The 14,351-nt window shown below is 47.0% G+C and overlaps 1 protein-coding gene across 1 annotated transcript in view; it reads right to left on the bottom strand.

Moving 5' to 3' along the window:
- LOC112076134 (syntaxin-binding protein 5-like) overlaps window positions 1–13,862 on the bottom strand; it is a gene marked incomplete at its 3' end in the record, with an annotated part of 27,102 nt that extends 13,240 nt beyond the window's left edge. The window contains exon 1 of the mRNA XM_024143017.2: window positions 12,976–13,862. Within this exon, the coding sequence (XP_023998785.1) occupies window positions 12,976–13,131 (156 nt within the window). The remainder of the gene's footprint in view (window positions 1–12,975) is intronic.
- Window positions 13,863–14,351: the final 489 nt, after the last annotated feature.

A 14,351-nucleotide genomic window follows, 5' to 3' on the forward strand; every position in this document is an offset into this window, starting at 1 on the left:
TTGCACACTAGTTCCATCTCATCATCATTACTATGTGTATTTAGCCTTCTGTTCCCTCCATGTCTGTGTGGGGTATTTTATTTGTCAAGGTTGGCACGCTTCCGGCTGGTTTGCGCCGGGTTTTGTGCGTTTTCTGTCCCCGTTCTTTGGCTTTGTTTGGACGCGGTCGCGTTCTGTATTATGATTGCCTAAGTAAAGTGCTTTGTCCACTCATCTCTGCTCTCATGCGCCTTGACTTTCCATGCCACCAGCTACACCACCGTTGACAGGTGTCTTACTTTTACTCAAGTATGAAAATGTAATTATTTTTCCACCACTGACAATCTGCACAGTACTTTCCCACTGTAATTTAGGCTACTCAAGAATAAACATTCACAACTTAGCCTCGCACGTATGAATAGTCTGGAAAACTAGAACGTAAGAATAGCCTAAACGTGAATAGCCTAGAAGTATGAATACCTAGATAGGAACGTAGAATAGCCTAGAACGTATGAATAGCCTAAAAGAAAAAAAACGTATGAAACAAAAGCCCTAGAAAGTATGAACGCCTAGAACGTATGAACAGTTCCTGGAAACGTATGAATAGCCCTAGCACTATGAATAGAGGTATGAATAGCCTAGAACGTATGAACAGCTAGAACGTATGAACAGCCTAGAACGTATGAACGTCTGGAACGTATGAATAGCCTAGAAGTACGAATAGCCTAGAATATGACAGCTAGAACGTAGATGCTAGAAGAGTGCCTAGAACGTATGATAGCTAGATAGCCTGGAACTTATGAATAGCCTAGAACTATGAACAGTCTGGAACGTAGAATAGCCTAGAACTTTCCCATAAGTCACCTGAGCTACCTATCACTAGCCTAGCTATCACCTAACATCAACATGTCTTGTAGAGTAATAATCCCATGACAGATGTGTTTCAGGTGTAAATTGACAACCATTCACCTTGTGATCACACACAGGGTCATTCTAGGTAAACACCCTGGTGTCATGGGGCTCGGTAGTGATACCTCTGGTCTCATGGGGCTCGTATGAACCTCTGGTCTCATGGGGCTCGGTAGTGATCCTTGGTCTCATGGGGCCCGGTAGTGATGCCTCTCTGGTCGTCATGGGCTCTGGGCTCAGTGGATGCCTCTGGTCTCATGGGCTCGGTAGTGATGCCTCTGGTCTCATGGGGCTCGGTAGTGATGCCTCTGGTCTCAATGGGGCTCGGTAGTGATGCCTCTGGTCTCATGGGGCTCAGGGTAGTGATGCTCTGGTCTCATGGGGCACGGTGTGATGCCTCTGGCTAATGGGGCCTCGTTTGAGTGATGGGCTTCTGGTCTCATGGGGCTCCGGTAGTGATGCCTCTGGTCTCATGGGGCTCAGTAGTGATGCCTCTGGTTGCTATTGAGGCCGTTTTCAGGCCAAACGCATGCCCAAAGCTGCAGCTCTGCCACCAGTGGTGCTGTCCCACCTCTCTCACCATACCGGGTCCACCGGGAAGACGGTAAAAGGCGTGGGTAGTGTGAGCTGAAAGCACGACTATTGGAAAGTTGTTCTACCAATAACAGAATAGAGCTATTATAGTGTTTTGCAATTTTAAAGCTCCAATGAAGTTGTGTTTGTATATTGTAGTTTCTTTCCTTTAAAGCTAGAACGCCTGCCTTTCAGCCTATCAGTACTGCCTATGAGAATGTTTGCGGGCATCTTCCTTTAATACGCATCAGATGCATATTAACCCTAGGTGCGCACAATACGAGCACCAACACTTATAAATAGTGCATACAACTATTGTAATGGGATGGAAGTGCAAAGTTGCTGGTTAAGTTTTTAAAACATGTAATTCTTCTTGGCAAAGAATCTGAGAATCAGACATTTCGGGGGGGGGCAGATTTTATTTTATTTACAAAGATCAAATGTCAGTGGCCAATTTTGCCCTACGGCTGTTATATGGTCAACAGTAGCCCTGGGGAAATAATATGTTAATGGTGGGTAAGAGGGGAATGAAATGGATGAGGCGGGGGAAATCCCTCCTCGAGGAGCACACCTTTTCTGGGTAATGACGGTGGAAGGGTCCTGGAGGCAGTTCAGAAGAATTCTAGAAGAACACACCTATAAAGATTTTTGCCCATTTTTGATGATAAAGGCTGTCTCCCATCTTTTAGTCTTTCATTAAGCCCGAGGAAATGTTTCACTAGATAATAGTAAACTATGTGTTTATGGTTGTTTACGTTTTAGAGGTTCCAGACTGTATGGTTTATGTGTTACAATCACGAGGTTTCAGACTGTGTGTTTTATGGTGTTACGTCACAGAGGTTCCAGGACTGTGTGGTTTATGGTGTTACGTCAAAGAGGTTCAGACTGTGTGGTTTATGGTGTTACGTCACAGAGGTTCCAGACTGTGTGGTTATGGTGTACGTCACAGAGGTTCTAGACTGGTGTGGGTTTATGGTGTTACGTCACAGAGGTTCCAGACTGTGTGGTTTATGAGGTGTTACTCACAGAGGTTCCAGACTGTGTGGGTTTTAGAGTTTACGTCACAGAGGTTCCAGACTGTGTGGTTTATGATGTTTACGTCACAGAGGTTCCAGACTGTGTGGTTTATGGTGTTACGTCACAGAGGTTCCAGACTGTGTGGTTTATGGTTACGTCAGAGGTTCAGACTGTGTGGTTTATGGTGTTTACGGTACTACAGAGGTTTCCAGACTGTGTGGTTATGATGTTATACTCAAGAGGTTCCAGACTGTGTGGTTTATGGTGTTACGTCACAGAGGTTCCAGACTGTTGTGGGTTTATGTTCAGTCCAGAATCAGTTGTGTATAGACGTCAAGAGGTTCGAAAACAAGACAAAACAAATGGAAAATGAAAGGTGGATCGGCGATGGCTAGAAGACGGGTGACGTCGACCGCCGAACGCCGCCCGAACAAGGAGAGGAACCGACTTCGGCGGAAGTCGTGACAACACAAAAAAAGTAAAAGTGAAAATCCCCCAGTAAAAATATGACTTGAGTAAAAGTCTAAATGTATTTGGTTTTAAATATACTTAAGTATCAAAAGCAAATGGAATTGCTGAAATGTATCAAAAGTCAAAGTATATACCATTTAAAATTCCTTAAATTATGCTAACCAGACGGCACAATTATTTTTATATTTTTTTTGACAGATAGCCAGGGGCACACTCAAACACTCAGACATAATTTACAAAAAAAAGCATGACTGGGGATGTTCTCTTGATGTTCTCTTGAGAAAGGTGTGAATTGGACAATTTTCCTGTCAAAATGTAACAAGTACACTTGGGTGTCGGGGAGAATGTATGGAGTAAAAAGTATATTTTATTGAGGAGTGAGTGATTTACAAATAAAATTTGGCAAAAATATAAATWTTAAAGTAAAGTACAGATCATCCCCATAAAACTACTTAAGTAGTACTTTAAAGTATTTTTACTTAAGTACTTTAGAGCACTGGGAATTCTAATAAGTACAGGCCACCGTAAGAATGTATCATRTCTACAGGGCTTTGCCTTGCCCAACACATGATTCTTTCCAGAACTTTCTCCAGTGTCAGTCAGTGCCCTTCAGCATCCTTCACCTCGGCTTGGCAGTCAACTGCCTGCCCCTCCTTATCTTCCATCATTAATAATATTTTTTCCCCCATACTTTTCTCTCTGCTTGAGCTACTATGTTATTGCAGTAACGGTCTTGCTCACTCCTCAATTAATTATTCACGGTGGGATCCAAAATTCCTCTCTCTTCAGGGCAAGGAATAATCGCTGCAGTCAGCTCCAAATACATCAGCTGGGCTGCAATGGGCGGAGCATATTTCTATAAATAGTGCCACGACAATCACATCAGCCCAATAGCACCGCAGGGTCTCTGCCCGCCCGCCCGCTCACTTTTTATGGGCTATATATATGTCATAGATATGTCATAGATTCTTCGACACTAGAGCACTGTCTGTGGAAGGGGGAGGAGAGGGAGAAGTGGGAGAAGAGGGAAATTCACGGTGGGATCCAAAATTCCTCTTTTTGGGGCATATTAACAGTGGAATCCAAAATTCCCCTCCACACCATGGTCTGATGCTATCTGCCACCACTCACCTCCATACCATGACCTGACGGTAATAACAGTGCTAGGCTAACTCACCTCCACACCATGGCCTGACGGTAATAATAGCGCTAGGCTACCTCCCCTCCATACCATGGCCTGACGGTAATAATAGCGCTAGGCTAACTCCCCTCCACACCATGGCCTGACGGTAATAATAGCGCTAGGCTAACTCCCCTCCACACCATGGCCACACGGTAATAATAGCGCTAGGCTACCTCCCCTCCATACCATGGCCTGACGGTAATAATAGCGCTAGTAATCCCTCAATATAGCACACATTGGACGATATGGTAAGGACAGTTCACAATAAATGACAGCTAACGGCTAGGCTCCACATCCAATACCACAGGGGCCTAGAAAAAGCGGTAATATCACAAATGCTTCGAGGTGAATGTAAAATACGAGTGTTCATGTTAAAAGACTGGAAAACAGTGCACGCTTGCAAGAAATACGTTTTCGCTGCGATCTTTACTGTCCTGGGGTACGAGATGCAATGTCTGCCATCATGTTTGGCCCTGAAGGGTATATAAACGTCGCGGCTACGACCGTACATGCTGCTATGCCCTACATCCTTGCCTGGAGACATGATGACTAGTTGCAGAAGAGAGGTACGCCGGCAACTGATTGGGTCCTCCTAATTACTTCGCTCACCCGCACCACGCATGACCTCCACCGAGCTGGCTCCTTACAAGGGGCACGTGAGCAGGGTATAGTGTTAATTAAAGTCACACTGCACAGAGAAAGGCCACAGGCAGTATAGCTGCAGACCTGATCCCAAACAGCGGACATCACACACAGCACAATGAATGGAATTATTCACAAGCAATACAACGATTGGCAAGCGAGTGATGAGATTCACGACACGGCCGACAGGACTTGCACACTGAAGGGCTTTAGAGGGTGCGCCCTATAATCGCAATACCTTCGGACATAGAGGCGCATTGTATTAACATGTATAATAAATGTAGGGAGTAATTGTAATACGACTGTTGCATTGCAGTAACTTCCGCCGTCTCGCAATACGATCATATAGTTTCAGATGGAGGATCGGAGGGAGATAGATAGGAACTGCTAGGCGGTGCTAACAACCATATTCTAATTAAGACAGAAGTAAAACTCCAACAGACTACAGCAGACACGAGGTAACAGAAACTAAGGCGCTAGGCTAAGACTACCTCATCTGCTGGATGACCATGGATGTGAGAGATGGAGCATATATAGCGGCTAAGGAGCTGTGGCCGGAGAGTCCCACCCAAATTCACAGATGGAGGCCTGGTACTGGAGATATGGTCGAGGTGGAGTGTAAATGAATGGCGCGGGTGACTACAAATTTCGACTCGTGACAAGAAGATGTGCAGGCCATCCAACATTGGAGGGCAGTGGCGCTGGTGACTAGCTCACTTAGAGGATTCCAGATGAGGGAGCACGACCGGGCTAACGTGACAAATAACTGAATACTCCATCAAGAATTAACCTAGTCTATCAGCCCTTGATTGTGCCAGCAGTAACAGGGATGAAGATTGAAGCCGCTAAAGCACCTGATAGGGAGAGGTCAGGCATGTAAGCTAGGACATGACAGATAACAACAATATGCCTATACGCCGAAGACCTAGAGAGATTAACTTAGGAGCCAGTAGCTATAGGTAGATACAATGACGCGTAAAGGGGGATCACCACTTGCTTAAGGCACTACCTATTCATCATACTACATTGGCATAAGACAAGAGATACATCGAGAGTCTAGTGTCCTGTGTTATATAGATATATCTCCAACAGATTACTCTCACACCACCAATATTCTCTCTCCTTTCTCCTAGGACCCGTGGACCTGCGAAGTGGACGCTGTTCAGGTGAAGCCCTGCACACTACAGATAACTGCTAGCTAGCTAAGCACATCGCCAGTACGGAAACGGCACTGACAATGGGAGCAGAACACCGATAATGTAAATGGACTAAGAGATGCACTGTATATATCAACTGCCTCGTATAAACATTGGATAATTGGAGCACTAGTCACGGTAAATCAGCCAAACTAAAACCAAGCTTGGTAGATAAGCTGGGTATGGAACTATAACTATCGCCCTTGATCTCCGGCTGTACCATTAAGTGACTGCGTAACAATGACTGGTATGCTAATGAGTTGTAGACTCATAGACTAGATCTAGAGAGGTCCTCCTCACTACTCAGATCTCTCGACGAGGAGCAACTGACTCCTCGGATTCACCGATCGACAGTACATCATCGACACGACAGCGACGGTAGGATAGAAGCAACATCACTACACTCCCGTCACGTCATGAAAATATCATAGTACTAGAGACCCCAAGAAGCCGCATCGAAAAACGACTTACATAACACACACACAAACAACAACACAAAAACGGACTCTCAGCCGCTACGGCTAACGTCCCCCTCCGAAACGTACTATAGAGGCACGCTACCGTGAGAGATCATGAGACAGTAATACCAGAGTCACCGACAGAGGTAACCACGCATACTTCAGCAGTAACCACAACTCACAAACGAAATGTGCCGCGTGTGGCACTAGAACACTTGAATCAACAGAAACAAATTACCACCGCGCTCAGGCACAACCGAACGGTTGAGTGCGATTCCACCTAACCCTATAACCGCTACTAATATGGGTTTCAATCAGAGGAAACGTAAAACACCTGCCCCTGATTGAGAACCAATATCTAGGAGCCGTAATTACATTGAACCAACAACTGACCTGCATGAGACACACAGGACACCATAGAACTCGCTCCCACCACTAACTCTGGCTAGCCGTCGCGAGGAATTAACATCTAGACGCTAAGACTAAAAACACACAACAGGGACAACGACAGTCGTCAGACGCTGAATGTGACAGACTACGTTGAGACTAGAGAATACCGGAATTGCAAATAAGCGCCTAAAGTGCCAATGAGCTAGCATATACTCTGATTTTCTCAGAGCAGAAAAGCAGCCAAAGTGTGCTATGAAGCTGATAACCATTCCTTTTCTTATTAAGGCCTTTTTAAACAGGTAATTTATTTTAACTGGGCGCCCACAGCTAGAGTTAAGATATCCAATTCAATCTATTCATCACACTATGACGGCCCTACCCTGGCAACTGGACGGCCAGAGGGCATAACAAGACCAGTCGCGAAATGGGCAGGGTAGGTCCCCTCAACCATGGAATTGACGGTCACAAATATGAATATGTGGGCCGCCAAGGCTACATGGGAGTGCCCAATCCACGGGCCCCTGCACGTCCGCCTCCCTACCGTTGGCTGGCGGTAACTCCTAGCCGTCGGGATGTGAGCCAATCGCCCTGTGCACCTTTAGCACATCACCGCGTCAGCTAATTGGCTCGATATCCAAGTCGCGGCCTAGAATGTAAGTTGAAATGTGTATCTCCACCGTATCTCCTATCACCCAATAGTGGTACTAGAGGGGAAAATAGGAGACAACGAATAATAACTCAATGAGGTCAGAAATCAATCCCCTTTCGGAATATCCAACCAAATTACTGGGCATTGAGGTGAGATACAAAGCAAAGTATATGAGAGGCGCTACGCCGAGTGGCGGGCATATCGGGCTTAAATCTCTCCAGCTAGTTCGATAGCCTCAGGTATATCCGTACTGGATGAACAATACTTAGAGGCAGTCAGTTGCAGTCAGAGCGAATGTATGAGCCCACGATGAGAACTTGACATTCCCCCGCATACCGATTTGAGCCACTGCAAGAGAGGATGACCCTAAGGACGCTCACTATATATCACTCATGTATGTAGGATCCTGGAGGTAGGGACGGTGTAGATGGTGAGTGTCATAAAGCGACGAACACTAGCGAGACACTACACTCTCACGCAACACAAGAAACAATGTGAGAGCGCTGCGCACGAGTACGACCAAAGCGCATGCAAACAGGAGACAATAGGGAAGCTACACTTACCGCTGAACTTCTACCTCACAATTGCAAAAGCTGCGCCAGCAGCTGAGCAAACTAAATGCACTATAGAAGTACTAGCTAAACGCGCAAGTCAGCAAGCAAAAGATAGACCTGTTGTGAGGTCCCGAACAAACGGTACACGCCGCTTAAAATAGAACCCTCCCCTCCCTGCCAATAAGGTACGGTGTGATTCTGTTATGAGAATGCGATTAAAGATCTGAATAGCGTCTAGCTGTGGGCCAAGGGCAACTTGGCACCCTTCCTGAAACTTCCCCCTCCTAAACCTTGGCCTGAAATGGTAAAATGTGAGCCTCGGTCGTCTTATAGTAGGAGGATGAATCTCCACTACCTAGGACGCGTCGTCATGAACCCAGCTTTTTTTACTCACAGTTATTGATGCTACATGAACAGTGGATTTAATTAGGCGCCTAGCTGACTCATATATTTGGTATTCTACTAAACTTATCCCCTAATCAATGACCTGGGGGCACTGCGCTCGCATTACTCGGTTGTGAAGTCGGAGGTCTCATTACTAGGTGTTCGGCCTCTCTCCATCTTTGTGGCACTGACAGAGGAGAGGCTTCTAATTGCAACTCAAGCGCAGAAAACACTTCCCTTTGCGGCACAGTACCCTCATAAACTCCTTGGCTCTGGCCAAACGCTATTGCCACCACCTACGCTCGGTGTCATTGACGTTGAACGAGTAGACACAGTTTTGCAGGAGCTCTCCTCGCATCTATAGACGTACTTCTGCCTGAATGTCATCCCGCGACAGCAGACTAAGGTGCGCCTAGATCCTCGCAAACACCCTTCCTATACCTGAACACGGGTCATACCTCGGATCTGTGTCTACGTAGATAGGCTTCCAGAACTGCACTAACCATTCGGGCACCCTTGAGAGTCCGGAGACCGCCGAGGCATAGTCAATAACGAAATAGATGTAAGACGCTGGCATGGCTTAGATACACTGATGTGTCACATATCGCGTCGCGTTCGAGGAGGAATACTGAGATTGAAATTTAGTGAGACGTATGGGTTCCCACCTACCAGTCCTCGTCTGAAAATATGGCCACGTAGATACACCTATGGGGGAGAGGGGGAAGATGTTTTTGTACAAGCACCCCTTACATTACTTGGATACTCACACCGAAATCCCGCAATGTGGCCTGGACCGCGGCGTCACTCACAAGGGGTAAGAGGCGTGCAGTATCAGCCGAACATAACAGCAGCTGAAGAATTCTTCCGTTTGAGTCCTTCAGGCAAAGGAAAACCTCACCACACCCACTTGTGCGCTGGACCGGCGCCATTGACGGGGTACCAACTGATCATGGCTCGGGACTCACCTCTTCAACTCTTTACTCAATCTCATGTGGCTTATGCTGGGGTCCTGTTACATTTTACGTAGAGAAGAGATCGCGCTTCTAACATACCTCACTGGATCACTGTCACCATTGAAATGTGGAAAGTTCAGTACATACAAAAGCCCATTAGCTACATAGTTCCACTCTATTGCAGAGAACTCGAGTCAGATGATGGACGAGGTTTATTCGGATCATTTTCTTTAGGTATCTGGCGACTTATTTAACCTTTATATTCTCAATTTGCCATATCGGCAAAGTCCAGAGTGTTAAGAACAAAGCTTCCGTTTAGTTTACAATGATCGGCGCTAACTACCTCCCTCCCGTCCCCAAAACGAGCAAAAGGCGCCTCAGGGACAGCGCGCTAACTACGCGGTCGGCGAGGCGGGGGATTAATAATAAAATCCCATTCACACAGAACATTAGCCGCAAGGTAGCTCATCAACGAGTGAAGGAATCTACAATTCCCCGACAAGCAGTAGACTAACACAACAGCGTACCGATACAAAGATGCAAGCAAGCTAAGACAACATGGTCATGTGTTGCTGGCCATGCTCTGCCCTCAACTCACACACACTCGAACCAACCAACCCTGCCATCAGCCTGGACAGCTGCAAGGAATAGAGCATGGTAAGCCCAGCCAACAGGGTACACTCACATTCATGGGATTACAGAACAAACAGCACAAAGGGCAAGACAAGTTGGCAGCCATGTGCACCCATACAACCACCCGTGGTGCCATTGCTTTTGACAGGGCCCTTTTTTCCCCCACCCCGCCTCTTATTAGCCAGATATTGATCATTTTGTGCAACCAAAAATTCAAAAAGTTAGAAACCTACGCCACCCATCTGGCAGTCCCGCCGTGTGTTTAACGCAGCATAGAGAGAATGGGTCCACCATCGAACATCTAGTGTCAAGCGGAGAGCCTGCGTCTTGGCCACATTCCGATCTCAGTGCTGAAAGTTGTTTCCATCTATTTTAGATTAAATACAGCGAGAACATACAACAAACCAGATGAGTTATATGGTCCAGGTCAACCATGAGTCCAGGAGTGGAGGTTTAGATCCAACTGCAGGCAGCGTGTCTAGGAGTGGAGGTTTAGATATACTGCAGGCAGGGTGTCTAGGAGTGGAGGTTTGAGATATACTGTAGGCAGGGTGTCTTGGAGTGTGGGTGCTGATATACTGTAGACGCGCGTCTTGGAGTGGAGGTTTAGATATACTGCAGGCAGGGTCTAGGCAGTGGAAGTTTAGATATACTGCATGCAGCGTGTTCTTGGAGTAGAAGGTTTAAGATATTACTTACATTAATTTTAAGTCATTTGGCAGACGCTCTATCCAGAGATATACTGCAGGCAGGGTGTCTTGGAGTGGAGGTTTAGATATATCTGCAGGCAGGGTGTCTAGCAGTGGATGGCTAGATTTACTGCAGGCAGAGTGTCTAGGAGGTGGAGGTTGAGATTACTCGTAGACAGCGTGTCTAGGAGTGGAGGGCTAGACGCAGGCAGAGTGTCTAGGAGTGGGGGCTAGATACGTAGACAGCGTGTCTAGGAGTGGAGGTCTAGATATACTCAGGCAGCGGTGTCCAGGAGTGGAGGTTTAGATATACTGCAGGCGAGTGTCTTAGGAGTGGAGGGCTAGAGCAGGTAGAGGTGTCTAGGAGTGGAGGTCTAGATATACTGCAGGCAGCGTGTCTAGGAGTGGAGGTCTAGATATACTGTAGACAGCGTGTTAAGTGAGGGGCTGATATAACTGCAGGCAGAGTGTCTAGGAGTGGAGGGCTGAACGACTAGGCAGAGTGTCTAGGAGTGGAGGGCTAGATATACTGTAGACAGCGTGTCTAGGAGTGAGGGCTAGATATATCTGCAGGCAGAGTGTCTAGGAGTGGAGGGCTAGACGCAGGCAGAGTGTTAGGAGGGAGGGCTAGATCTGCAGAGATGTCTAGGAGTGGAGGTTGAGATATACTGTAGACAGCGTGTCTAGGTGGAGGGCTAGACGCAGGCAGAGTGTCTAGGAGTGGAGGGCTAGAATATACTGCAGGCAGCGTGTCTAGGAGTGGAGGTCTAGATATACTGTAGACAGCGTGTCTAGGAGTGGAGGGCTAGATATACTGCAGGCAGAGTGTCTAGGAGTGGAGGGCTAGACGCAGGCAGAGTGTCTGGAGTGGAGGGCTAGATATACTGTAGACAGCGTGTCTAGGAGTGGAGGGCTAGATATACTGCAGCGAGTGTCTAGGAGTGGAGGGTAGACGCAGGCAGAGTGTCTAGGAGTGGAGGGCTAGATATACTGCAGGCAGAGTATCTAGGAGTGGAGGGCTAGATATACTGTGACAGCGCGTCTAGGAGTGGAGGGCTAGATATACTGTAGACAGCGCGTCTAAGGAGTAGAGGGCTAGATATACTGTAGACGCGTTTCTAGGAGTGGAGGGCTAGATATACTGCAGGCAGAGTATCTAGGAGTGGAGGGCTAGATATACTGTAGACAGCGAGGTCTAGGGAGTGGAGGGCTAGATATACTGTAGACAGCGCCTCTAAGAGTAGAGGGTAGATATACTGTAGACAGCGTATATAGGAGTGGAGGGCTAGATATACTGCAGGCAGAGGTGTCTAGGAGTGGAGGGCTAGATATACTGCAGACAGAGTGTCTAGGAGTGGAGGGCTAGACGCAGGAGAGTGTCTAGGAGTGGAGGGTAGATATACTGTAGACGCGCTCTAAGAGTAGAGGGCTAGAGATACTGTGACAGCGTATATAGGAGTGGAGGGTAGATTCTGAGGCAGAGTGTCTAGGAGTGGAGGGCTAGACGCAGGCAGAGTGTCTAGGAGTGGAGGGCTAGATATACTGTAGAAAGCGCCTCTAAGAGTAGAGGGCTAGATATACTGTAGACAGCGTATATAGGGAGTGGAGGGCTCTATATATGCAGGCAGATTGTCTAGGAGTGGAGGGCTAGATATACTGCAGGCAGATCGTCTAGGAGTGAGGGCTAGACGCAGGCAGAGTGTCTAGGAGTGGAGGGTAGATATACTGCATGGCAGATCGTCTAGGAGTGGAGGGCTAGACGCAGGCAGAGTGTCTAGGGAGTGGAGGGCTAGATTATGCTGTAGACAGAGTGTCTAGGAGTGGAGGGGCTAGATATACTGCAGGCAGAGTGTCTAGGAGTGGAGGGCTAGACGCAGGCAGAGTGGACTAAGATGACAAACTCAGACGCAGTCAGGGTGTCTAAGATGAGAAGCTCAGATGCTGGTAACTGGTTTAAGATGAGAACCTTTGACTGAGTAGCGTCCAGAAGACCTGACAACATGCAGTCTGCTAGGTTCTGCTGGCTACTCGATTACACACAACAAACATATAACCTACTCCATCCCCAAAAAGCAATGCATGAGTAGGCCTGTGTTAACATTTCACCACCACTGTTGGTCTACCGATACGGTAACCACTAGTCAGCATGCATTCATCTGGCCCTTGTAACAATGCTGATGGGAAGGATAGGCTTTTAGCTTTGATGGTTTTACACACCATCATCGGTCCCTTTAAGAAATATGACAGGGGAAAACTAGGCGCACACACACACACACACACACACACACTACTCACCTTGCATATGTGAAAGTTCTCCGAGACTAGCGTCTCCTGGACATGGATATCCTGGGGAGTGGGCGGGGTACCAGCTGCACTGCTGCATGACGGGGACGCGACAGCCCCCTGAGAGGAGGAAGACAGGCCATCCAGTACCTTCCGAAACTTCTTCATCTTCCTTTAGTTTACTGAGAAATAAGAACGTCTATATCAAAATATTCTAGCAACCTAATCAAGAGTTGTCTTCTTTTCAAAGGCTAAGATGAGGCGAGTATGTTTGGTGTTTTTGATGGTTGGCAGGCGTCGCTTCCTGTAGCCTCTCTCTCTCTCTCTCTCTCGCCTTCGCTCTCCTTTTTAAGTGCAATTCAAAAAGTCCTGGAGGGACCTCATCGTGCTCTTAGGCTTCCGTCCACAAAATTGTTTATCTTGGTTTGATGGGGATACTTATTGGTAAAAGAGACTAGCCAATTGCTAATGGAGGTCTATTGCGCCCCAGAGCATGCCACAGTAAGGATTTCACCTAAGAAACGTCATGTTACTTTAGCCTGCTAAAACCGCATTACAGTAAAGCATGACGGCAAAAGACAAACTACAAAATTAAAATCAATTAACTGCAGCAATTATGAGCGACTAACTATATAGATAACCAGCTAAATGATCAAACAGTTACCAATACCACTACCTAAACAATGCTTCAAACTAAAACCGCACTGTTTTGGCAGAATGGAGAGTGAGGCAGATCTACGCAGAGAGACAATGCAGCTCGCTTCCACTCTCTTGGCATCAAAACTAGAAAATAAAGTCAACCATCGCACGAACCAAGAAGAGGAACAGGTAAACGAAAGTGGAATCAGGTGAAATGAAGTAGTCAAGACGATTTGTCGCTGTTGTTGACAGCCCTCTCCTCCCAGCCTTGATTCCCTGCAGTCTAGCCCTGTCCGTGGTACTGGAAAACTTTACTCTGGCCCCGCCTCTTGGTTTCCTTCATCTCCCCGCCCTTGCTCGGAAGCGATTGGATCACGGTCCTCAGAATAAAAGCAACGGGGAAATAATAAACTTTGCCTGCTGGTTTGTGGAACCGCCCTATCTTAAAAACGTGTGTTTGTGTGAAWAGCCTATTCATATTCATGAGGCTTCCACACATGGGGAAACCAAACTTGACTCTCAGTAAATGTGGATGGGGAAAACACTAAGGTGGCAGCCTAAGGTTSTTGCTTGTTTAGCAATACGATAAGTGCTTTAATTCAGCCTTATGCTGCCGGAACAGGATCCGGATCCTCTCAGTTTTGGACGCATGCCTTCCGGAACCTATGCCCGTTTGCCCAGATCCGGTAGCATACATCTAATGAAGAATACTTTTCGACTGTTTGCAACGTAAGAATTCCAACAACAGA

The sequence above is a fragment of the Salvelinus sp. IW2-2015 genome, unplaced genomic scaffold (genome assembly GCF_002910315.2).
Source record: "Salvelinus sp. IW2-2015 unplaced genomic scaffold, ASM291031v2 Un_scaffold3591, whole genome shotgun sequence".
NCBI classification, from domain to species: Eukaryota; Metazoa; Chordata; class Actinopteri; order Salmoniformes; family Salmonidae; genus Salvelinus; species Salvelinus sp. IW2-2015.